This window comes from Zootoca vivipara, chromosome 10 (assembly GCF_963506605.1).
Source record: "Zootoca vivipara chromosome 10, rZooViv1.1, whole genome shotgun sequence".
Taxonomy (NCBI): Eukaryota; Metazoa; Chordata; class Lepidosauria; order Squamata; family Lacertidae; genus Zootoca; species Zootoca vivipara.
Window position 1 is genome coordinate 28734540 of NC_083285.1, and position 26074 is coordinate 28760613.

The window sequence follows — 26074 nt, forward strand, 5'->3', positions numbered from 1 at the left end:
AAATAATAATAATAGTGTTTCTGTGGGGTTTTTTTAGACGCCTTGATGCTAACCATATCAGCCTCGTGCCCCCCAACTGCTTCAGCGGCTTGGTTTCACTGAGACACCTGTGGTTAGATGACAACTCTCTGACAGAAATTCCGGTGCAAGCTTTCAGGAGTTTGCCAGCACTTCAGGCAATGACACTGGCTCTGAACAAAATATACCACATTCCAGATTACGCTTTTGGAAACCTCTCAAGTTTAGTGGTTCTGTAAGTTTTCATTGCATTTCAAAGTGTAACATTTGAACTTTGTTATTTGCATCTTGAAGTAGTTGGTTTAATATAAACTGAATAAGAGAGAAAGAATGTGCTTTCAGTAGATGCGCGCAGCAAAAATGTGACATGATTGATAGAGCCAAAAATTGGTTAACAATTGGTTAATATGGCTAGTTGAATGAAGTAGAGGTTGAGATTGTAAATACTTCATTCTTCCCTTTATTCCTGGATCCTAACACACACACACACACACACACACACACACACACACACACACACACACACTCGTATGAATAATATGGCTTCTTTTGCCCATGTAAAAAGATACAAAATTCCATTTGCAGTACTGAAACAAATTGCTGGCGAATAAGATTTGATAGCACTTGCTGTTTCAGTAGATCTCTCCGGTCACCAATAGAAGCACAAAATGGAATGATACAAATTATTATCCATATGTAGATATTTGAGTCTGCATCCTGTGAAAAGATCCGGACTAAGCTTTCCGAGTCTGGTCTTCCCTGGTCTACCTATCCCATCACCCAATAACTGCATGCAAGCCTCTAAGGAATTGTGACAGTCCATCATATATAGGCCCAGTTGTGCAATCTTGATACTACAGTGTTATAGTGCAGCAAAACATTTAGCCTCAGCCTACATGTTTTGGACTCCATGTACATAGGCTGCTATATAAATGTGCTAATTCAAGATGCAGTCTTGGGGAGAAAAGCAAGCACACCAGCAGGTGATGGGAACACATTATTCTGATGCTCTCGTTGTTCATAGATTCAAGCCCAAGGCATTTGGGCATCTGAGGCAAAACACCCTCTGCCGCTCCTGGAGGGGAGGGGCATGAGGCTCTGCAAAGTACTGCTTACCCCCCTTTCTCTCTCCAAAATACAGAATGGCCAACATGCAAAATTCATGGGCTGTGATTATGCTAATAGTTAATTTTTTTAAATGAATATAGAGGATTGTTCTTTTTGTATCATATACCCAACTACTATGCATGTTCTTGACACTGTCCTTTTGTACATATAATTCACATATAGTTCCCCCCTCCACCTGTCTGAAAGAGCTATTGCTGAATTCCCCCTTGCCCTGTTACTTTGCAGTTTAAGCCTGCGTAACTCAGCAAGTTATGTAAAACTTAAGGTCAATGTGAAATCTGATACCATCTTCAATGGGAGAAAAACTGGGCCTACTGTCAATAAAAATGTAAATGTAATAGTAGCTTTTGGCAATGCTGTTTTGGGGAGAGACTATGTTTAATATGGGAGGCAGCCCTATTTTCCATCAAGGTTGTGGTGGGTGTGGTTTGTTAGGTTTCAGTAGTTTTACTCGGGTTTACATTTTTTCTGCAAATTTTGTATAACTGTGCGGTACATCTTCCCATGGAATTTGTAGTAACAAAAACCACAATCGCCTATTGTAGTTATAGAAAAGCAAAATGTGCTCACTTCAGCAGCACATATGCTAAAATGGGAATGATAACAGAGAAGATCTTGAAAAGCAAAACTTCTGCCACTACCCCACATTCAGCTGTAGGTAGGCTAGGAGAAGGGGGTGGCAGAACATAAGCAAAACTTGGGTATGGCTGGCTTGGCTCAAGATAGCTTGAGTGTGTAGTTGCAGTTCCAGTTCAACAGCAGGTGGAGGAACCTCCCAGATACAAAGACATTGTAAACCGTGGAACCTAACTTGGCATAAATTTTACCTGTGGTAAACTGCACTGTGAACAAATAGCTGATTAATTTATCCAAGCATCCTTGCAGGTCTACATGCACATTCCTTGTGTCATATATGCTTATTTTATTTTATTTTATTTTTATTCCTTCTCTCCCAACCTAAACATTATTTTAGATACAGCACGTGTGCTCTAGAAGTTTGTTTTAAATTACAAACATAACCTGCCTAGTTGCAGTATACATAAACAGACACTTAAATATTTGTTTTGCAACTATTGCAACTATACCAATTGAGTCTCTAATTTTTAAATCAGCTTTTAAAGCCAAAGGCCAAGTGAAAGCTAGTGGAAAGGTGGGAGGTAGAAAGCATTCCCTCTCATTCCCTACCTTTGTGAGAACAGGACTTGCATATAAATCATGCCAGCCTTTTTAAAAACAACACTTCTTTTAGATTTTTAAGCATCAAAATGTTTTCTTTTATGTCTACTGCATATAGCTTGTTTTTCTGACTTGTGTTCTTAATGTTCTAATGCAGGCATCTCCATAACAATAGAATCTACTCCCTGGGAAAGAAATGCTTTGATGGTCTCCACAACCTAGAGACTTTGTGAGTTGACCTTTTATTTGTTGTGCTTTGTTTTCAGTGTTTTCACTGACATTATGCAAAAATAAAAAATAAAAGGCAAACATTATTTTGGGATTACTGCAGCTTCAGGATGAACATTTGTGATGACACTATAAAAGTAAATTTTGGTGTCTAAATTTTTAATTTGTTTTTTCCTATTAGTAGACAATGGAACATAACAGTGACATTGGAACTTACTTATCGATCTTTGCAAATCCTTAAATTGTCTATTTTGGCAGATTTTTGCCCAGATTCAACTTTTCACTTGGTTCATATTTGCTATTGCAGATTTAAATACACACAATTCTAATCTGCAACAACTGGCAATGCCTACAACAGTGTTCTTGGTTTGGTTTCGTGTGTGTGTGTGTGTGTGTGTGTGTGTGTGTGTGTGTGTGTTTCCAGTAAGAGTAAGTTAGGAAGCTGACATGTTTTATAAAGCTTGTAGAACTCAGCTGTCACTCAGGCATGCTCAGCTGGGGAAGTGGACCTAAGATTATTTCTTGGGAATAGATTAACTAAGCACGACATAATAATAAATACTGTGGGTGGAGAGTTTACAAATGCCCATAAACATTTCCTACTCATCTCCTACTCTTGAAGTTCTATGAAGTTATAGACCTATAAATACAATGCAGACAAAATATTTCCTTGCAAATATGAATGAATACTGTATAATCTAATATAGCTACTGTGATGTGATATTTTTTTTAACATCCAGGGATTTAAATTACAATAATCTGGATGAATTCCCCATCTCTGTCAGGGCACTCAGAAACCTGAAAGAACTGTAAGTACTGAATGCAAAGTTTATTAGAATCCTCTTTTCCTCCTGTAGATTGCTTTGTTTCAAATGCTAATTGCTTTGTTAGCAAATCCATATTTGCTAGAAGTGCCAGGACTAGCAGCACATCCTTCATACCTTGGGGGGGGGGGGTCATTCTGACTTTTCAGCTTCAAGTGCACTTTTTGTTGCCTAAACTGGTAGTATTACAGAAGCTCTATGGAAGCTTATTCTCCTCATGGCCAAGACTCGGAGCTTCACTTGGCTTGACTTGACCACCATCAGAGTGAAAAAAAGGTGAGAGATGGGATCCTAAACACTTCTGCATTATTTCTGGAGCCTCCTCTACATCTTTCTGAAGATGAAACTAGGGCAGCTATGTAGCCAATGGTCAGTACAAACTAATTAGTCTACTCTGGGAGATTGCAAAATGGCCATTCTGAGAGTCATAGCAGCCAAACAGACCTGAACTTTGGTATATTGATTGAGTTGTGTCCAACATTTACTCAAAGTAGACTCGCTGAAATGAATGAATGACCATTAATTGGTCTACTGTTGAGTAGAGCTTGGCGCAAGACTGAATTTATTGTACAGAATATAGGCAGTATGTAAATAATGAATACGACATTATTCACACCCAGTAGAAACATTCTACTTTCTGGTATATTTCTAACATTATTATTTTTTTGATCCTCATAGTTATAGGGATTTTCTGGAACTAACATGCAGATTTTGTTTCTGTTGTATTTGGGAAGATGAGTGGGGAATATGATTCTTTACATTGTGATGGCATGGCACTACTATTGGTCCCATCAAAAAGCAGATACAATAGGCAAGATATGCTTTCAAAAATTAAACTGTAAATTACAAGAACTCGGGCCAGGAGGAAGATGAATTTCAAGTGAATCTTCAAAAGGTTTTATTTATGTAATGAAGAATTCAAATAGGAATCAATTCCAGTATAATAGGCAAATAAAAATAAATTCCAGTGAAAAAATCCCAGGACAAGGCCCTGTTTCGACAATTCTTCGTCAGCAATGTTTTAAACATACTTGGTACACTCTGCCCATTAAAATTCTTCATTACATAAATAAAACCTTACATAAATGTGGCTTGCTGGTACAACCAATAATAAATGGTGCCAACCTTTTAAGAAAGGACAAGTATTTTGGTGTAGGGGAAACCCCACTTACCTCTGTAGTGTTACACACACACACACACACACACACACACAGCTTTTTCACTTAAAGGTGAGGGTCATCTTGCCTGTACTTCCAACCTAGGAAGACCTATGTTCCTCGGTTGGGTCTGTGGTCCAGATGTTTTAGAAATTCAGGTAGGGAAACCCTGGGAGTGGTGGTAGTCTTTCTTGCACCTGATGCAAAAATAGCCACAACCTGAGTAGATTTCTGTGGAGATCAAGTTTATTTTGGTATGGGGTGGGGGGGACTGATCTTCAGCTCTTGCACAGCAGTTTATTTTATTTAAAAGCTTGTCAAGTGTTTCAGCCAAGCCACTATATTAAATAGATTGCATTATTCCGGTGAGGTGTCTGCAGTTTTAGCCTTGAAACATCATCCATCAGACTTATAAATTACCCACAGAATTTCTTCCAGATCTGGAGGTCAATTGGAACCATATCACAAGGCCTATATTGATAATGAAAATATTTTGCTATTTTTCACTGGCTATTAAAAAAAAGAATTGACCATTTTTGTGGTTTAACAAGGATTCTTGATTCCCTTGTTTATAATGCCATTGAAAGAACTTCAGTGAAAACAGCACTGCAACATCCTAAATTCTGGGAATTCATAATGTAAGGTGAAAAGGGGCCTGGAATGAGACTGATTCACCTCTGTTTCCTTGTGGCAAAATACACAGAACAATTAAATGGCTATAGGGGTATTTCCCCAAGTCATCATGTCTAACCTTTTGAACTTGTGGGATGGGTTTTAACTGGTAGGAGAGGATTTATTTATTGCAATTTAACCCTCCAGGCACCCACGTGTTTGAATTGAACAAGGTTTCAAAACACCATAATGGGCAGCAAAATGGAATTAGGCTATAAAACCTTTTGAGCAAGTCCAGATATGAAGTCATTTTTTGACAGAATTACAAGCCTGGTAGATGAAGGGAACGCTGTGGATGTAGCCTATCTTGATTTCAGCAAGGCCTTTGACAAAGTGCCCCATGGTATTCTTGTAAAGAAGCTGGTAAAATGTGGGCTAGACAATGCTACCATTCAGTGGATTTGTAGCTGGCTTACTGACCGAACCCAAAGGGTGCTCATCAATGGCTCCTCCTCATCCTGGAGAGTAGTGACTAGTGGGGTGCCACAGGGTTCTGTCTTGGGCCCAGTCTTGTTCAACATCTTTATCAATGACTTGGATGATGGGCTTGAGGGAATCCTGAGCAAGTTTGCAGATGACACCAAATTGGGAGGGGTGGCTAACACCCCAGAGGACAGGATCACACTTCAGAATGACCTTAACAGATTAGACAACTGGGCCAAAGCAAACAAGATGAATTTTAACAAGGAGAAATGTAAAGTACTACACTTGGGCAAAAAAATGAAAGGCACAAATACAGGATGGGAGACACCTGGCTTGAGAGCAGTACATGTGAAAAGGATCTAGGAGTTTTGGTTGACCACAAACTTGACATGAGTCAGCAGTGTGATGCAGCAGCTAAAAAAGCCAATGCAATTCTGGGCTGCATCAATAGGAGTATAGCATCTAGATCAAGGGAAGTAATAGTACCACTGTATTCTGCTCTGGTCAGACCTCACCTGGAGTATTGTGTCCAGTTCTGGGCACCACAGTTCAAGAAGGATACTGATAAGCTGGAACGTGTCCAGAAGAGGGCAACCAAAATGGTCAAAGGCCTGGAAACGATGCCTTATGAGGAACGGCTTAGGGAGCTGGGTATGTTTAGCCTGGAGAAGAGAAGGTTAAGGGGTGATATGATAGTCATGTTCAAATATATAAAAGGATGCCATATAGGGGAGGGAGAAAGGTTGTTTTCTGCTGCTCCAGAGAAGCGGACACGGAGCAACGGATTCAAACTACAAGAAAGAAGATTCCACCTAAACATTAGGAAGAACTTCCTGACAGTAAGAGCTGTTCGGCAGTGGAATTTTCTGCCAAGGAGTGTGGTGGAGTCTCCTTCTTTGGAGGTCTTTAAGCAGAGGCTTGACAGCCATCTGTCAGGAATGCTTTGATGGTGTTTCCTGCTTGGCAGGGGGTTGGACTAGATGGCCCTTGTGGTCTCTTCCAACTCTATGATTCTATGATTCTATGATTCTCCTCACTTAAGAATTTAGCACTGTTGAAAGAAACAGAATTGAATGGTCACAACTATTTTTAGTTCAGTTGATGTCAGTGGGAAGTAGTCAAGGCTAACTTTTGCCCAGTTGTATACATGGTGTTTTGCCATACCATCGCAGCACAATCTTATTCATTTACTCAGAAGTTATTTCCCCTTATTTAATAGGGTTTACTCCTTACTCCGTAGCATGTATGTTTCGCAGTGCTGCCTGAGGCAACGATTCTAACCCCACTTACCTCGTAAGCTCCGCTGAATTCAATAAGACTTATTTCCAAGTAGACATAATTAGGATTGCACTGTATGTTCCTGCATTTGGTTGAAAGCCATATCAAAGCATTCCAGAGTCAGAAAGCAGCCATTGGCATCAAAGCTTTCCTGCAGTTCTTTCCCTGGTTGTTTAACTGACTGCTGCCTTGACTCCAGAAAGGCACATCCCACATACAGATTTCCAGTACTGAAACACACACACCCCTCCCCATTATATGTACCTCCATGAACAGTACGGGTGTCATTTAGCATCTGGGAATATTTTCCATATTAAAAATTATTTGAACCAAAATTCATCTGAATTTTGCCCATTACTGCCACAAGAAGTATGTATTTCCAGATGCTACCAGAATGGCCAAAAGTGCATCTTGTAGACATCAAAAAGAAATCATTATAATCAAGATGAATGATATTTGCACTTGTAACAGACCTTATCAATCCCGAGGCCTTTGAACATAAATTGTGATATCATCTGGAAGGACTGCCAATGAGGTTAGGGCCGCTTCACACACACGACATTTTCCCCTGTTCAGCAAGCAGCTCTCAGATCCCAAAATCCAGGCAACACACACACACAGCTATAATCCAAAAATCCTCAGCAATGACTTCATTTATTTACATGGTGATTCATAAGTAATAGCCAAAGAAAAGAGAGAGCAGGTTCTTTCAAGAGTGGCATGTCTCTAGTACGACAATTGCTAGCAATTGAAAATGTTGCCAAAGCTTTGCAGACAGCATTTGAACTATCACAGTATTTTAAATACAGTCCAGAAGGTTACTAATCCACAAAAATAAAAATAAATAAAATACTCACCTGGTTGGGAGAGTTCTGGCCCTCCCACAGCACCCAACTATATTTCTCTACTGGGCACAGAAAATGGGACAAAGACCTCTTATCTCTGCCCATCTTCTGTCAGTCCACTCACTTGCCTACATGCAATCCCTTGTAGCCTCTGTCTACCAGGCTAATGCTTAAACCAGGGTTGGGTCACTAGTAACCCTCCAGATGTTGCTGAAGTCCAAATTCTGCAAGACGTGGGCACTGACCATGTTGACTGGAGCTGATGGGAGTTGGAAGACCACACGTTAACCACCCCTAGCTTAAACAAAAGGCTCAAGTTTCCTCTACAGATTAAATATAAATCTACAGTGGTACCTCGATTTACGAATGACTTGACAACCAAATTTTTTTACTTATGAATCCGCGCGCTTACGAATGTCTCAACATCCGAAAGGAAAGCGTGGCGGTTTTAGATAGGGATTTTTCGACATACAAATTTTTAGATAGGGTTGTTTCGACTTACGAATTTTTTCGTTTTCAATGCATTCCTATGGGAAATCGTGTTTCCAATGCCGTTTTTCGACTTACGAATTTTTTGACCTACGAAGGTGCCTTCGGAATGGATTAAATTCGTAAGTCGAGGCACCACTGTATAACACAACTTGTACAAGATGATGCCAACAAAGCCTTTTCTTCTCATCCTTCCCCCCATGACATCTCCCCAGCCAAGCCTGCTGAACGCATTTTTGCTCTTAGGATACCTTTTGTTTCATTTCTCCTCTTAACTCCATATTCTGAACTCTGTGATGCTCTGCCCGAGATTTAAAAACTTCCATCTTTGACTTTTAAAGTTCTCCTTTCATCTTTCCCCTTTGACTAAGAACTCCCAACTGTTCAAGCTGTGTGCAAGGGGACCATAATACCTGCTTTTAGTAGCATGCTTTTGTGTACCATACACATTAGGGAACTGGCTTGAAATCATTATAACCCTTTGCCACTCCTATATCTGGTGTGTTTGTCTTCATGCACTCTCGGGGGAGCGGAACCTCTGCAAATATTAGTTGCCATCACCACCTCCCATTTTGTGTTGTTGTTTAGTCGTTTAGTCGTGTCCGACTCTTCGTGACCCCATGGACCATAGCACGCCAGGCACTCCTGTCTTGCACTGCCTCCTGCAGTTTGGTCAAACTCATGTTGGTAGCTTCGAGAACCCATTTTGTACCCCTGCTCATAAGCCAGGAGGTTGTTTTGTTTTTTGTTTTTTTAAGAATAGGGTATTAATGCTTCTCTGGCCTGTTGGTCACTGCCAGCCAGTCTCACTTTGAATATTCCCACGTTCCCCTCTTTAGTAAATCTATAGCATGAATTAAACTTGTGGGTAAAGCAGGTCCTAAGTCAATCAATGCCAGGCTTAAGGTTGAAAGCATTTTTATTAAAGTCTTTGGATCAGGGAATACATTAAATGGAGGTTGCACTGAAAATAAAAGATAACAGTAATACTGATTCTAAATGGCTGGTGCCTCTAGAATTTTCATGTAATGGAGGCAAAAAACTGTGTTCAAAATGATAGAGTTTTATTATGTTCTGTCCCCAAGAGATGGGGAGGCTGACATAGAGGAAGCCTGCATCTAACCAAATAAGAATCTGACTTTCTCAGATTTAGTATGCTCACAGGATGAGATACTCAGCCACTGCGTTGGGAAAAGCACTGTGCACATAGGGAAATTAAAAAAAAAGCTCCATCTGCTAAAAAGGGCCTCTTCTATGCAACTTAAATATGCAAGAGGACGCCTGTTCTTTTTTCACCTGGCCGTACAACAGCACATTCAAAATTGTCATGGTAGGCAGAAAGTTAAAGGTTGTTACTGTATGTTGAAATAACATTAATTTTGCACTGTTGAACAAATAGCTACATAACTTCTACAGTAGGCATGCTCACTGCCTGAATATTGAAAAACTCTCCTTTAGATCCCCCCTCCCCCCAATGATATGATGTTGCAGACGATAAAGCACTGGGGAAATGTCTGGGGTTTTATATGTAGTTTAGAAATCTTTTTTAAATATAATAATAATTAGTGTTGTGCTCTGCCTCAGCTTTAATTGTTCAGGGTTCTCCTCTAGAGATAATTTTCTTGTGCAGCCAGTATTCTGAGCCAACCTACTAATAGCAGGAGCTGATGGTCTTGCCCAAGCCATGCTTCAGTTTAAATCTGGGGGACTTTGTTCATACCTGATTGAACAAATGAACATTTCCCACACAAATCATTACTGTTCCTGCTGAACACTTCATTGCTGCCTTTGTTTCTGACAATAGATTATTACTCATGTGAATAAAATGCTGTAATTAATTTGGAGACAATTTGCTTCCTTCTTAAACGGCAGCAATTACATTGTTTAGCTTGTCCTTTTTAGCTTGTTCATCTAAAATACTTTTCATAAAGAAATGGTGAAAGCCTAAAATGTACAGGATACCCTGGGATTTTATGTATATTTGCATTCATTAGCAGCACCTTAATCTGAAACACATTTTCTTGGGAGCTGGTCCTGTTTATTTTAGTTCACTTTGTCCAGTAAGATATTTAGAAGAGTGGTATGCTGGGACCTACCTCCAAAATAAGCATGTATGCAAGCTCTGGCTGCAAATCTCATTAACAAAAAATGTCGCTCAGCATAAAACTGTTCATAAACACTACTTTACCAGTGTATCACAGAAACATTTCTTCATGTTGCTACTAGAGGGAATGGGCAAGTTCACTTCCTGCTGCTTTTAGGAATAAAAAGAAAGACTTGAGAAAATTGCTGGTGTTGTTACAACCCCCCCCCCACACACACACAAAATTCTGATTGTCCACCCATCTATCCCCATTTACTGCCGTAATGTCTAGAAAACAGAAGGACTCCATTATTACACCTGCTAGCATTCTACAGATCTGATTTTTTTTATGCCAAGAAACCATGCCTTTCACATATTTCTTTCACATATTGTGAGTGTGTGTATCATGCTTTCTGTTTCCTTTCCAGGGGGTTTCACAGTAATAATATCAAGTCAATACCTGGGCAGGCATTTGTGGGCAATCCATCCCTTATAGCAATGTAAGTAGTATCAGTTCACTTTTAATAGAAAATGTGAAATGAATTACTAAATTTCATTGCGTATCTTGCTTCTCTACTTTCTGTGAGCAGGCCATTGCTTCTCAAACTTTATGAAATCTCGCCCCACCTTTGTACACATTAAAATCAAGGTTGTGGAATCCAAATACTGTTGGGCTCCAGCTCCCAGCAGACACATACATGATACAATGGCATTTGGAAGATGAAAAAGCGAATAAAATGCCATTTTATAAAGAGTTACTTGTCTAAAAGGCCTCACGTAGTTTCTCTTTACAGTGGTACCTCTAGTTGCAGACTTAATTCATTTCAGGGTGCCGTTTGCACCCCGAAAAGTCCGCAACTAGAGCGCCTCTTCTGCGCATGTGCGTGGCGTGATCGAGCTCTTCTGCACATGTGCGAAGCATGCAGATGGCTTCTGCGCATGTGCGGGTGGTGAACCTGGAAGTAAACACTTCCGGGTTTGCCACAATTGTAAGCTGAAAGTCCGTAACGAGCAGAACGCAACACGAGGTATGACTGTATATCAAAACCAGGAAACTGTGTTTAACAGGTTGACGTTGGTTTCAGATCCTGTTTTTTCTGTAACCTGATAACCCTAGTTTCCACATTTGGAAAACTGAGCATGCTGGCACAAGGCTTGTGCATATCTCTGCTTAATAAACTGAGATATGTTAGTGTGGAAACAAGATGGGAGAGTTTCGCTAGGCTAGTATGAACACTATCTTCCTATTCATTTCTTACTCTGAATGTGTAAGGTGTGTTCAATTCCATCCCTGCCTTTATTTGTTTGTTTGTTTGTTTGTTAATTTATTTCCTGCCCTTCACTCTGATGTCCCTAGGCCACACATTTTGTCAGTAATGCACCATGGTATAATCATACAGTTGGTCTAAATCAAAATAAGCATATAATTGTAATATGGGGAGCAAATTCAAAAAGCAAGGGAGAAAGGTGTGGCACATTAAAAGAAGTAACTGCAGAGGAGAAGGGATAATGAATATATTGCAAGCTAGCTCTTCAAAGCTTTAATGAGAAACATCCCATTCCCCCCCCCCCGGTTTATTGCAAAAGTATTTAAAGAAATAAATATTGAGTATTAAATGTGTCTTCTTCTTCCTCACAGCCATTTTTATGACAACCCTATTCAGATTGTGGAAAAGTCTGCTTTTCAGCACTTACCTGAACTCAGAACCTTGTATGTATCCATAAGTTTAAAATCTCTTCACCCCTAAAACAACAACTCCTTTGCTCTTTCTCAAAAAAATTAAAATTAAAATCCCACTAATTACATTGTGTTTGTAACTTTAGGACACTAAATGGTGCTTCACAGATAACAGAGTTTCCCGATCTGACCGGGACAACAAGTCTGGAAAGCTTGTAAGTATCAAACAGATAGTTCATGTTACTGCTGAAAGCAGATGGCATTAATTATTGCAGATGCTGACTTGCTTTTAAGAAGCTGTCCTTCAACCAATCATGTTCAACCTAGACTGAAACCTTGATCAATTCAAATTTCATGGATTTGAGCTAGTTTGATCCCATTGACACTACGATCTGATTCATGCTCTTACTCTTTGCACGGTGGAGATACAATTGAACACCTCTTCCCATGCTCCATACTCCTTTCAGAAGCATATTCTCAAATAAGCCTGATTCACATGATCTTCTCTCAGTCTCCCTCTTCCCTGGTGGGCATTGGCATGAATCACCCTAAGGAGATGTGTGTAATTTCTTAACAGGACCCTTACAGGAGCTCGGATCACATACCTTCCTGAAACAATCTGTGATCAGCTACCCAACCTCCAAGTACTGTAAGTATAAAAGACATATTTACATTAAATCATAGGAACTTTCAAGATACAGCGTTCTCAGAAATGTGTTATATCATCACAATGGAAATTCACATATTTAGCTCTCGTAATTCAATGGCATAAACAGATGCATAACAAAGAGCCTAGCAACAAGATTGCAGCGTCATGCCAAGACTTAGTACTAGCGCTAGATTGAGCATGGCGAGTGTTTAGTGTGTTGGTCCAGGGCTGGTGAGCCACAAGGTGACCCTGGACCTGTTGCTGTCTCTCAGTCTAACCCTAACCCATCTCTCAAGGCTCTTGGGCAGGTGGGATAGGAACTGTATGCCACATTAAGTTCCTTGCAGAAAGGGCAAGATAAAATAAAATGAATACTATTGTTATCTAGCACTGATCCAGAGCTAATGGTGTATTAAGCCAAGTACAGAACATAAATGTTGCATGGCCCCTGCTTGCAGTGCCTACAGTCTATACTTGATACACAGGATTGTGGTTGGAGAGACAATGCCTTTATAATGCAAAAAAAAGGTAAAACACGTGGTGGGATGGCCTGGTAAAATCAGATGAGCAAGCAATATCACAAGTCAGAGAATGCTCAGTTAACTGATTGCAGTGACCATAAGAGAGAGAAAATTGAGAGTGTATAGGATTGATAGAATGTATGGATTTAAGCAAGCTTCTTCCTACTTTTCAATAATTTTTAAAGGTCACCCGTGTCCAGAAAGCATACATAAGGGGCCAGGGAAGTCCAGTTTGCATTCTCTCAAAGGTTTTTCTTTTTCTGATAATCACCGAGAATGGGGACAGACTCCATCCTCACTTATACCTTCATTTTCCATACCTTTATTTTTTCTCCAAGACATATTTATTCAATTGGATTTTTGAACGCTATTCCCGAGATGTATGGGAGACCTGTTTCCTTATAATGATTAACCAATACATTATTGTAGCTTACAAGAATGCTGCAGTGTTAGTTTAATCACTATCAAAAGTAATCATTCTGTCCACTTCTTTGTGAATGGGCCAACTGCACTTTCCTTTAATGATTACATCATGATGAATGTATCTGGCATTAGTTTGCTTTGCCAACATTCTAATAACTCTAGCTAAAAACATACAGTCATAGTGCCAAAGTGGCTTTTGTGGGCACTTCTTAGAAAGTTGGGTACTAATTCTATCAAACTAACTTTAAATATTGCTGGTTACGAGCTACCTTTCCTCCTCTGACTTTGGGAGCAAAATGAAGTATCTTTTCCTGCAAAGCATAGAATAGGACCAAACTCAGTAAAGGTGTTTCAACTGACACCATTGTTACCATCACAGATCAACTGTATATGTACAGAATTATCTGATTTAAATTCGCATTTGGGGGGTATAAAAAAGGGGGGAAGCATTGACAATTTTATTTTTAATGCAGAAAAGGCCTACGTATAAACAAAATCATTCAGAAATGTTGGCTCAACTTACGGAATATTTTTCTTTGTCCAGATTGCAAGTTTCACATTTGTTTCTATTTCGGCATTCCTCTCATGCAATTAACCATCACGCAAGCGGTGAGAATAGCTGCCTGCTGATTCCAGCCCTGGCATTGTGTGCCTTCCACTCCTGCTTCTACTGCCCACCTGTTGTTTTGGGGTGGGCGGGAGAGAGAATGCCTCTAAGCAGGAGTTTCCTTGCAGGCTCTCCTTGGAGTGTAGAACCATATCTGAGTAGGGAAGATGATTGTCTACAGGCTTAAAATGTGCAGTGTGTGCCCTGGGTCATATGCTTCCATGAGAATCTTTTCTCAATATCTGAAGCAACCAGGCCTTAAGACCAGGGAACCTGAGGTGCAAAGATTACCATTCCTAATCCACGGGGTGGCCTGACAGTTCTTTCCTCCAGTGTTTCTGCTTTTTGTGGTTCCGTTGTACAGTATTGACCATTTTTACAGTTACTTTACTTTACCCTTGGGATAGAAGTTCCACTCTAACACACACACACACACGTACCTCTCTGGTAGCCAAAATGACCTACTATAACTTTACCATTTTTGTGCCTCTGCAACTTACACCTGATGAGGTTACAAGCGCACCTCTTGTGCTTTACTTCCTGCTAAATGAGCATGCCCTTTATCTTTGGCATTGATACCCTTCTCCCATTGAGTGGAGATGTTTCCTACGAGAAGTAAATGCTCTGGGGGCGCGGGGCTTCCCCATTGCACCCATACAAGGAGAACTTTAAAATTAACTTCATAAAATAATTTTAAAGAATATTAGCCCAGGGGCAAAACCTTACCATCTAAGGTTAAAAAACAGAACCAAGGGACATGTCCCTGTGTCCACTCTCATTTCTTTCTTTACAGAGGCAAAAGTCGTATTAAACCTGATGGGAGTTTCCCCTGCACAAAGGAGTACAGGATGCAAATCTATTTCCCTTTTTTCTTTCTTCTTTTTACAATTTCTGCAAATTACCATGGCTTGTTTTTGATTAGCTATATTATACTATAAATGAGTCCAGATGTTTCAGTTATTCTGCAATTTGTTGAGTTTTGGCTCAAATCATTTGAAGGGCTTTCTCCCCCCCCCCCTTTGTAGTGATTGATTTCAAAGTTAGTTCTAGTTCCTCAAACCACTTTCCTCAGTTAAAGATATGGCAGTTCTAAAGGTCAGAGGCAAGATTATTTAATTTAAAGTGTAGTCTGGGAAGCTAATTAAATTTCACTGTGATTGTAGTTCGAAAGATCAGATCCACCTAGAAAAATGGTTTAAAACCAAGTATCTAGTAGATTATTTTAAACAATTAAAAGAAGAGTTGTGTTTTGAAGGGAAACTGAATCCAGAAAGAAGCAATAGCCCTAAATATATTTTTACTATTTAACAGAATTAGGCACCTTATCTTTTTCTGCATTTGTATTTCAGAGACCTCTCATATAACCAGCTGGGTGACTTGCCTCATTTTACTGCTTGTGAAAATCTTCAGAAAATGTAAGGTTACAAAAAATAAATTATGTATGTGCACATAAGGAAGGTTTTACCATTCCCTCCAATGCAGGGAGTAGACTTGTATATATGAGTCAAAACTTTTGTTTGTATTTTAAATTCATAGTTTTGGGTTAGGGGGAGAAGCATTTGGTGAGTTCTGGTGCATCATGTATCCCATCATATCACACATTTCTTTTGCATGTTTAATGTGGAAGAATTAAAAAAATATAACTATAAGGGGCTTTTGATGGTGGGGAGGATTGATGATTCAATTTTTTAGATGACTCTGTCCGTGAAGTTTTCAGTGGAGTGGATAAGCTCTAAACCTTTATCCAGGATATGATGCTCTTTCCATCTAGCTTGCTTCTTACAACGCCTTCGCAGCTCCTTAAGCCTTGTTCTCTTCCTTTTGGATAAAGAGACAGGATGAATAGGATACATATTTCTGGAGTGCAAGTTGTTTCTCATGCATGAGAAGACTGGAAATTCTGTTTTTTGTGTAACATATAGCTATAAAAGAAATCTAAACAATGGCCAGGATTCAAATAAACATACAACTAGTTCTGCACACTCAACCAAAGGGGGCTTTGTACCTATGCTTTCTGATAACCAGCCCCAAGTACCATAAACCAAGCAACTTTTGCATCTGAGAGGTCAGTTTATGATCTGGTACAGGGACTCAAAGTACCACTAGATATGCTCAAACTCTTGGGACATCTGAAGTAGTTCTGGGATCCTGGGCAGCATTTGAAGTTCTCTAGAAGTTATTTTCTCTAAAGCCATTTTTTTGCCATTACAGTGATTTACACCACAATGAAATATATGAAATCAAAGTGGGCACGTTTCAGCAGCTGGTTGCCCTACGTTCTCTGTGAGTATAGCCATAAAAGAGCTATTTACCTTGGTACTGAGAAACATGGAAGCTCACATTCCTTTCCTCTGCCTGCTCCTACATATTCTGCTTTCCATTTCCCCCCCTTTGATCATTCAGCTTGCCAGGTTAGATTTGCCAAAGCAAAACAAACATTCTGACGTTGAAAATTTCCAGCAATGAATTCACACAGCCGTGAACAACAAAAAAAAACCCCAACCCTGAAATAGCTTCCGCTTGTAGACTTCTCTGAAGAAAAAGGAAGTTTGATTTAACTCATATAGAAGCCTCTTATGGGTACACTTCAAAATCCACTGCTGAATGGAAAAGCTGAGCGAATTGTATACAGATGGCAACATGAAAGAGCAAGGAGCAGAGTGTGTAAATGTACAAAAATTGACGGCCACACTTCATGTAATGGGAGTAATATTGATCCGTTTCTATAACATTCTATTCAGTGTTGTATTATCCTTTGTTAGGTTTTCCACAGGCATGTTCTTTTAATGTTCTTATACATATGTATATGTTCTTATTATGATGAAGCATTGGTGCAAAAAGCAACATGCATCCAGAAGGAGATATAAAAGGGAATATGTGGGAGAAAGAGTGGAAAGACAGAGAGATGGGCATATGGGAGAAGTGGCAGATGTGAAAGAAGAAGAGGGTCTATTGAGAAGGTAGTAGATAACAGAGAAAGGTTCAGTTCAGGTTTAACACTTCCACAAACCATGGTTTGTTAGAGCAGTCTCCCTCCCTTTCTGCCATCCTTTCACAAGCCTAGCTTTTGGAGACACTTTCTGATTTATAAAATCAGTTTTCTGTAGCATCTGAACTGGTTAGCTATGCTTTAAATATAGCCTGTGAACCAGGATTACAAATCAGGGTTTGATGCTGATTGTAAACTTAAAACTGCCTACATTTCCTGGTTCAGCTGTCATGGTGATTTAGTAGTTGGGTCTCAATCTGAATGTAACTGAAGAGTGAAGGGAGTGAGAGGAGAACCCAACACTCCCCCCCAATAAACCATGGTTTGTTCAAACGGCAGTAGTTTATCTGAACCAGACCAGAGATCATCCCATTATTTGCTTATTAGTTAGCTAGATCCTGGATCAAGGGGAAGAGATGTGTGCATTCAAATTTGCAACCCAAATTTGCAACCTTACATTTCAGTAAGCCATAAAATGTGCTCCTGCTGTACTCCCTTTCTTGAGCCAAGAGCAAAAAACTATGAGCCTTGTTAGTGTGGTGTGTGAACCAGTTCTTATGGTATGTTTCTTCCAAACAAACCATAGTACCGGTAGGTAAGCCAAGAACAAACCTTGGAGGCAAACGAACTGTGAGCACTGGTTCATACAGCACACTAAGCCTAGACTAGTGGTTTGTTGGTCCCAGGTCAACAAAGGGAGAAGCGATCTGGCTGTGTGCAGTTGCATGCTCCTCATTCACAGTAAGCCATGACTTGTGGCTTATCATAATGTCCAAACACGGGTCTAAAATTATCCTACTGGAAGTTATTTCATGCAGTTAATCGTTGTTTAATTTAAAAGATTCAAAGTAAATCTCCATGCATTTTAAAGCATATATAATTTTCTTCCTTTCTGCAGGGATTTAGCTTGGAACAAAATATCAGTCATTCATGCCAATGCATTCTCCTCTTTATTGTCTCTGATTAAACTGTAAGTATTCTGCTTTTTTATGTCTGATGCTGTCCTATTATGATCATTCAAATACCCAGTGGCAAAAAAGCTCTATTCAGTGCAGAGTAAAATAGAATGACAATTTAATGAACAACAAAATGCAAAACAAAGTAGCTTTGGCCTTTGTTTGGCCAGCCATTGTGGTCTTGCATTTCTGCATTGTTTCATGGTATCAATTAGTGATGGAGTGAATGCAGAACAGGCAAGCTTGGGCAGCAGATGCCTAATGTCTAGCACCACATGATTAAATTTGGATCAGACCCAGATCACTCTGGAGCCTGGCTCTAAATCTAATTAGATTCATTCAGCTCCTGCCTACCACAGTATTTAACTAGAGCCCTCCATGTTGTCCCACATTTTCCCTAATTTACTAAAGTGGCAAGGAGGACTTACATGGCCTGTGACATGAGGCTTTCAAGTGACTAAAAGCACTGCACAGGTGCATGGAACCATAGCATCCCATCAGTAGGTGCCACGGTGCATGTTCTTGGCAGTGTCCATAGATACTAGGAGTAGGGCTGGCTCTACTATGTAGAGTAAGCAGCATGACTCCCAGGATGCAAGTTTTTCTCTCTCACTTTATGCTCTGGCTTTTGACATGACATTGGCTGATTTGCACAGGTTCAACACAGCACAGGATTTAAAAAATAATTTAAAGAAAGACCAGGGAAAAGCAAAGGTTCTGTGAGCTTGTCTCCAGGAGCCTGCACATTCACATTCTCCTGGTAAGCCATAGTTTGTCTTAGTATGTCATGCAAACAAAGGTCAACAATAAAAAAATTCCTTCAGTAGCACCTTAAAGACCAACTAAGTTTATATTTTGGTATGAGCTTTCGTGTGCATGCACACTTCTTCAGATACCCATGCAGATTTCGTGCATGCACACGAAAGCTCATACCAAAATATAAACTTAGTTGGTCTTTAAGGTGCTACTGAAGGATTTTTTTTATTTTGCTTCGACTCAGACCAACACGGCTACCTACCTGTAAAAAGGTCAACAATGATTACATACAAATAACATACCATGGAAAAGTTTGCCTGCTCTTTAAAAACTGTGTGGGCTGTATCCAACTATGTTTTACTCAGAGTAAAATTAATGGCCCTACGTTAGTCAAGTCCCTTAATTCCAATAGATCTACTCTAGGACTGCTGTAGATCAACATTAGAGGAGGACTAAAGTTGGACACAACCCTGTGCTAGAAGGCATCAGTATAAGTAACAATGGCTGGTTTTTTTTAAATTATGTGGTTGCTAATATGCCAGATGCTGACTAATTTTGCAGAATCCAAGCAAAGCAATCTGGTTAGGTTGCAAGCACACTGACATCCAAGTACACATAACTTCAGTAAAGGCCCTTTACGCATCAAAGAGTTGCCAACAATAAAAATGAAGGGAAGAATCCAATAACATGTTATTGCAGTCCTATTCCTTTCCATGTGGCTTGTACAAGAGACCTTCTAAGTGGATTGAGCTCTGAGGTGAATCAGCAGATTTACTAGTGACACAAGGTGTGTCTTTTGTCAGCTGAATCGTCTTTATGTTTTATCATTTGCAGAATTTAATACTCTGCGAAAATAACAAATACCCTCAGGCAAAAAATAATAATAAATCCCACCCTTCTGGAATAGTAAACTGGTTTTTATTCCCTTTAATTTTGCAGGGATCTGTCATCCAACCTTTTGTCCTCTTTTCCTGTAACTGGCCTATATGGTTTAACTCATCTAAAATTAACAGGAAATCATGCACTACAAAGTTTGATATCATCTGAAAACTTTCCAGAGCTCAAGTGAGTACCTCATTAAAACTAATAAGGCACACTTGTGCTCATGTGCAATGGGAGGGGTGTCACTGTATAATGTGAGTTACTTCCTATTCAGAGGCTTTGAACCACAGCACTGAAACAAAGATATACATGGTAAAAATTATAGACTTATTACATCCTTTTTATCTCAAGAAAATATGATTGATTTTGGACACCCTGGTAGCTGCTCACTTTGAAACACATCTGCTTCTCAGCAATATCCCCCCTAAATAAACAGCCTCTGTTAAAATTTGTCTAATTTGTGTTTTATAGTGGCTAGCTCCCTTCATTTGACCATTGCTTTATTTTAGTATGTCTGCTGTCAAAGTGAGCACTTGACCATTGCTTTTATAAACTACCCCCATTTTGAAAAATGTAGGGAATATATAGCTGCAAACAAAAAGAAAAGAATTGAATCAAGTAGGTAGTTTGAGGGTGGCAGTAAAATACTTTGCCTTATTGACAATGCAAAAATACTGTAACCAGAACATCTGAGGAAGAGCTATTGATGGTCTGTTCTTTTGAGAGGTGGGGCTGGCATGTAAAAAGATACCAGTCAGGCTCAACCAATGCCAAACAGGAACAGCATCACAACTGAATGCAATGCACCAGTATCCTGGTCCAGCCCAGGGTGTTGGTTGCCATCATGAAACTGCAGCCTGGCACAAAAAGTCAATAGGACAGCATAAGCCATTCTGAGCTTCTGTATCTACATAAGTCTACAAGATCAAAAGGGTGAGGTTCAAATAAGCAATGTAATTGAGCTAAGGCAGGCATCCCCAAACTTCGGCCCTCCAGATGTTTTGGACTACAATTACCATCTTCCCCGACCACTGGTCCTGTTAGCTAGGGATCATGGGAGTTGTAGTCCAAAACATCTGGAGGGCCGCAGTTTGGGGATGCCTGAGCTAAGGATTATGCAAAAAAAAAATTGAAAACCAACAACCTGTATTTTGGCGTCACATTTGAAATATCCAAGTTATATTTCCTGTTCAGGTCATATAAATCATTATTATGTTCATAGCCACTCCACTCCAATCTGGCATTCTGACTCCCCACTGGTTTTCTGATTCCCAACCCCTGCAGACATTATTTCATGGTTATTGATAGTCCTCATGTGGATATTGTTCAGTTTCCTTTCCGTTTAGAGTTTTTCTGTAATAATGTAATTCTGCAAACCTTGAGATTTACGCACACATCTACTGATAAGTCCTTCTTGTTCACCAGCAGTGTTGTGTGGCTACATAAGCAACAGTGCTCACAGCCTGAACATTGAAAATAGAATGAATTATGGCATGTGTACAATGTTCTGAAATGTAGAGGGATGTGGGAAGAATATGCTTTCCCTTACTGTAATTTTTGATATTTGTTTAATGAGTCAGAGCCCTGCCTCTCTGTTGCTTCAGTTTGATGCTAATGCCATTTGCATTGACTTTGCAAAGGATGTAGGTTGAGTACACTGAGACGTTTTAATGTTCACAATCTTGTCTGTTAATTCTAAAGGGTGATTGAAATGCCTTATGCTTATCAGTGCTGTGCATTTGGAGCTTGCGATGGCCACTACAAAATCCAAAACCAGTGGAACAGGGATGAGAACAGCAGTGCTGAGGAGTTTCAAAGGAAAGATGTTGGCGTTTTCCATACGCATGGTAAATAATAAGAACCAGTTTTAACAGAGGCCACTTACTGTTGACTGGAATGTATAATCAAATGAATGTATGCCTTTCTTATTTCTGCCTTTAAAATAAAATGCCAGTACAAATGAGCCTCCAATAAGATGCCTATTTTACCCTTGTAAAGTAATGTTTTCGAATTTTACCTCCTTCTGGATTCTTTCTCCCCAGCTTTGTGTGGGCAGACATTGGTGGCAAGGAGCTGTAGGATTCAGGATCTTTTGTGGTGAAGGAGAGGGATCCAGGGCTTGGTGAGTTGGGGATCTAGAATTCCTCTTGATTCCCACTCCCAGCTCCAGCAAGGCTTCTCCACTCCAAGGGGCAGGGGTGTGGGATGGGGGGGGGGCATGTCTGCAAGAGAGCAAGGGCAGCAATGCAGACTTTTGCCTTCTGTGACAAAATTTGTCGATCCAGCTCTGCCTTAGAGTCTAAATGGTTGTTACTGTCGTTGAAATCAATTTCCTGAATTTAACACAAAATGTCTTACTGATTTTTTTTAATGTAGCTTTGCCTCTGTTCTTTACAGACTACAAGAGGACAACTGTCTGCCCAATAAGTATATTATCTAAAATTCAACCCAGATGAAAGGGAGGGAAGTACGTAGGTGTAAACTGGGATAGAATTTTTTCTTTATTTGGGTTAGGTGTCCTTAGAGTTAGTTACAGTAAGGCATCTTTTGGAAATGCTGAAGTAATGGATAAGCTGCCGCCCTTTCTCTGAATGCTTAAGAGATTAATGATATTATGGCTTAGGCCCGGCTATCTGAAGGACCATATACTTGCTCTGAGATCTTCAGAGGAAGTGCATCTCAGTAGCGCCACCCTTACAGGCATGTTTAGTGGGGACGAGAGAGAGGGCCTTTTCAGTGGCTGCCGCCAGGCTATGGAACTGCTTTCCAAGTGAGACAACACTGGCACCGACCTTGTTCTCATTCCTTGTTCTCATCTTTTTACAGATGACCGTGACTTTGAGGATTTTCTTCTTGACTTTGATGAAGATTTGAAAGCTCATCATTCAGTGCAATGCTCTCCCTCTCCAGGTATTGAGCTAGCTACTTCCCATCTGTTGGTTGGTTGGTTTCAAAACTCCTTCGCTTCCTCTCTTGGCAGACTCCGCACTATATTCTAGGAAAAGGAGCTATGAAAAAGTGCAATGCTCCATGGTGTGCATGACTGCAACTCAGTGCGTGCTTTGTACCCAAAAGATCCCAGATACAATTCCTGGCTTTTCTAGGTAGGGCTATGCCTGAAGCCCTGGAGAGCCACTGTCCAATACACAAATCTAAAAAGCTGTTTTGAGCACCACAAAAAACCCATTACACAGAACAAAAAAAAGGCCTTAGGCTAAGGTTACCAAACATCCCCGTTTCCTGGATTTACAAATCAGCCCCCTGACAAAATCCATCTATTTAGTAGGAAGTTGAAAAGTGCCCCTGGATTCATTGAAAAAAATCTGGTAACCTTATCTTAGGCACTCTGTGCAAAGTGGTCAAGAGAAGGCCTGTGTTGTTGCCACGGCAGCTAAAAGCACTCATCTTTTCTGTCTCGCCTTTGCAGGACCCTTCAAGCCTTGTGACTACCTCTTTGGGAGCTGGCTAATCCGAATTGGAGTCTGGACCATCGTTGTTTTGGCCTTTGTTTGCAATGCATTGGTAGTTGCGACGATCTTCAGATTCCCGCTCTTCATTTCCTCCATAAAGCTGTTGATCGGACTAATCGCCATTGTGAACACACTCGTGGGTGTGTCCAGTAGTGTGCTTGCCAGCATGGATGCATTGACTTTTGGAGTCTTTGCTCAGTACGGAGCATGGTGGGAAGGTGGACTTGGTTGCCACTTCATTGGACTTCTCTCCATCTTTGCTTCAGAGGCTTCCATTTTCTTGCTCACACTAGCAGCTCTTGAGCGTGGCTTTTCCGTGAAACATGCCACAAAGTTTGAGACCAGTGCCACTCTTGCTAGCGTGAGGATAGCCATCTTGTTTTGCTTTGTCTTGGCCTTAATCATTGCAGTGATTCCAGTACTTGGGGGAAGTGAGTATGGGGTTTCACCTCTGTGCATACCTTTGCCTTTTGGGAAGCCAACTGCTGTGGGTTACATGGTAGCACTGGTCTTGCTGAACTCTCTCTGTTTTCTTATAATGACAATAGCTTATACAAAACTCTACTGTAGTTTGGATAAGAGAGAATTGGATAATGTTTGGGACTGTTCCATGGTCAAGCATATTGCCTTGCTACTTTTTACTAACTGCATTCTTTATTGTCCTGTGGCTATCTTATCATTTTCTTCCTTGTTAAATCTTACTTTTATTAGCCCAGAAGTAATTAAACCAATACTTTTAGTCATTGTCCCCCTACCTGCATGTCTAAACCCACTTCTCTATATACTTTTCAACCCACACTTCAAGGAAGACCTGGGAAGTCTTCGAAAGCAGACTTTTTCATGGAAAGCGCCCAAGCATGCCAGCCTGGTCTCTGTTAATTCAGAGGATGCAGAAAAACAGTCATGTGATTCAACTCAGGCTCTCGTAACCTTTGCAAGCACCAGAATATCATATGATATTCCCATCAACAATTCACTAGTGCCATCATCGTATCGAATGAGTGAAAGCTGTAACCTGTCGTCAGTAACATTTGTTCCATGTCATTAGCTTCGTCTCAGAGTCACCTGTGTTTAAAAATGATCAATCACACATTTATTAAATGGGTGCATTTCATATGCAGTAAAAGGGAAATAATTGTCTACTACTATTGGGTGCCAAAGGCTTGGTGGCAATAAAAACTGTCATCCTAAAGCCTAACAGATACCATCTCAGTCTGGTTTCGAGACAACCACTCTTGAATCAGTTGAGGTTCAGACTCAAGAAAAAATCCAAAAGCCATTGATGTTTACAGCACTGGCTTTGGTGATTCAAAATAGATCAACACTTCTCACTCTCCGTTCATGAATCTTTTAATGGTCACAATGAAACTTCCACTAAGCTGATCTTTTTTTAAAAAAAATGGGACTTCAAATATTAAGAAAATGAGATTATCTTGGAAGTATTTATGAAAAATGTACCACTCCTAGTTGCACAATACATATTTACACATGAACTGGCCTCAATGTTCTTGTTTAACTAAATGTGAAAGTGAAGAGCCGCTCTTAACTGGTTAAAGAGGTTGAACATGGCACAGCTTATAGGCATTTGAGTTTAGTACTTTACATGAAGAAGTCCCATTAGCAACAGCAGACCTGCTTTGGAAGAACCACATTTAATACTATAGGTTGGGAGACCTGAATTGTTTTCAGATTTATCCAGCATCACTTTTCTGAGCTGACACATGCATCCTTGGGAAAGAAAATGAACAAATGCGGAAAGTATGCACCCAAACGCCGGCTGCACGGTTATCATATTCCTTTGTCTCCTTGGATTTTGAAGCAATGCAGCGTGCAACTGGAGCTCTGTTCTTAAAACTACTTTGGATTAAACAAGAGATCATCTGACCATGGCACAATACATACTACAATGTTTATTTAGCTTTACTTTTACTGTGGTTCAGTTATGGAGTGCTGCTTAATGTCAGTGAAATTGTTCCTCACATGAATATATATTCATTTGTATACAAGAAGTAGAAGAATAAGTCTGAAGACTGGCTCAATAAAGATTCTTTCATATTAAAAATTTAGGTTAGATGAACTTCAGAACAAAAACAGGCCACTATGCATACTATTTTCATAAGCAAGTTTGAAAGCTATAATTGAGATATTTTAATGGGAAAATAATAAAATTCATTTGAGAAGCTTTTTTTAAAAAAAAGGATTTGTAAATATAGAACTGTATTTATTATTACAGTAAAATCATACTAAAAATGAGAATAAGCCATGTACAGTTTTGTACTGATATATTTCCTAGATTTCTATTTTCTTCTCATATATTTGACTAAATTCACTATCTGTACATAATATATGTAAATGTGTAGTGATTGTAAATAGAGGATGTGGTTTCTTTTCTACTGGTGTTTCAAATATATGGAATTTGTAATAAAAACCTGCAGCTAAGCAGAAAGAGTGCCTTGGTATCTTACACTCTCAGAAGATAGGCAGCACTTCCAAATATTTCCAGAACATTTTTACCACCTCATGATAATAGAACTCGCAAGTAACTCTTTTTCACAGAGGACAAAAACATAAACTTAAAATACTTTATCTCATAACGTTTACAATTTACCTAATAATGTTTCTCACACACGAGGTATTGGCATTATAGCCCAGGGATTTTCATGTCACATACCTACAGCTTTTCATGTTGGAAGTTTGTGTCACCCTAACAAAATTCTCATGAAGAATTGCATTGAAAGGCTATAATTTTAGAATAAGCCAGTAATGGTCAATTACAGTTACCAACACAAAGGCTCCCCAAGAGGCAAAGATTAGAGGTGGTG

The 26074-nt window shown here is 39.8% G+C and overlaps 1 protein-coding gene across 1 annotated transcript in view; it reads left to right on the top strand.

Moving 5' to 3' along the window:
• Nucleotides 1-24641, top strand: part of LGR5 (leucine rich repeat containing G protein-coupled receptor 5) — a 67553-nt gene extending 42912 nt beyond the window's left edge. The window contains exons 5-18 of the mRNA XM_035127534.2: nucleotides 38-253; nucleotides 2480-2551; nucleotides 3291-3359; nucleotides 10750-10821; nucleotides 11961-12032; nucleotides 12146-12214; nucleotides 12577-12648; nucleotides 15549-15614; nucleotides 16411-16482; nucleotides 18087-18158; nucleotides 19840-19965; nucleotides 21484-21629; nucleotides 22609-22692; nucleotides 23210-24641. Coding sequence (XP_034983425.2) covers nucleotides 38-253; nucleotides 2480-2551; nucleotides 3291-3359; nucleotides 10750-10821; nucleotides 11961-12032; nucleotides 12146-12214; nucleotides 12577-12648; nucleotides 15549-15614; nucleotides 16411-16482; nucleotides 18087-18158; nucleotides 19840-19965; nucleotides 21484-21629; nucleotides 22609-22692; nucleotides 23210-24300 — 2299 coding nt within the window. The 3' untranslated portion in view covers nucleotides 24301-24641. The remainder of the gene's footprint in view (nucleotides 1-37; nucleotides 254-2479; nucleotides 2552-3290; nucleotides 3360-10749; nucleotides 10822-11960; nucleotides 12033-12145; nucleotides 12215-12576; nucleotides 12649-15548; nucleotides 15615-16410; nucleotides 16483-18086; nucleotides 18159-19839; nucleotides 19966-21483; nucleotides 21630-22608; nucleotides 22693-23209) is intronic.
• Nucleotides 24642-26074: the final 1433 nt, after the last annotated feature.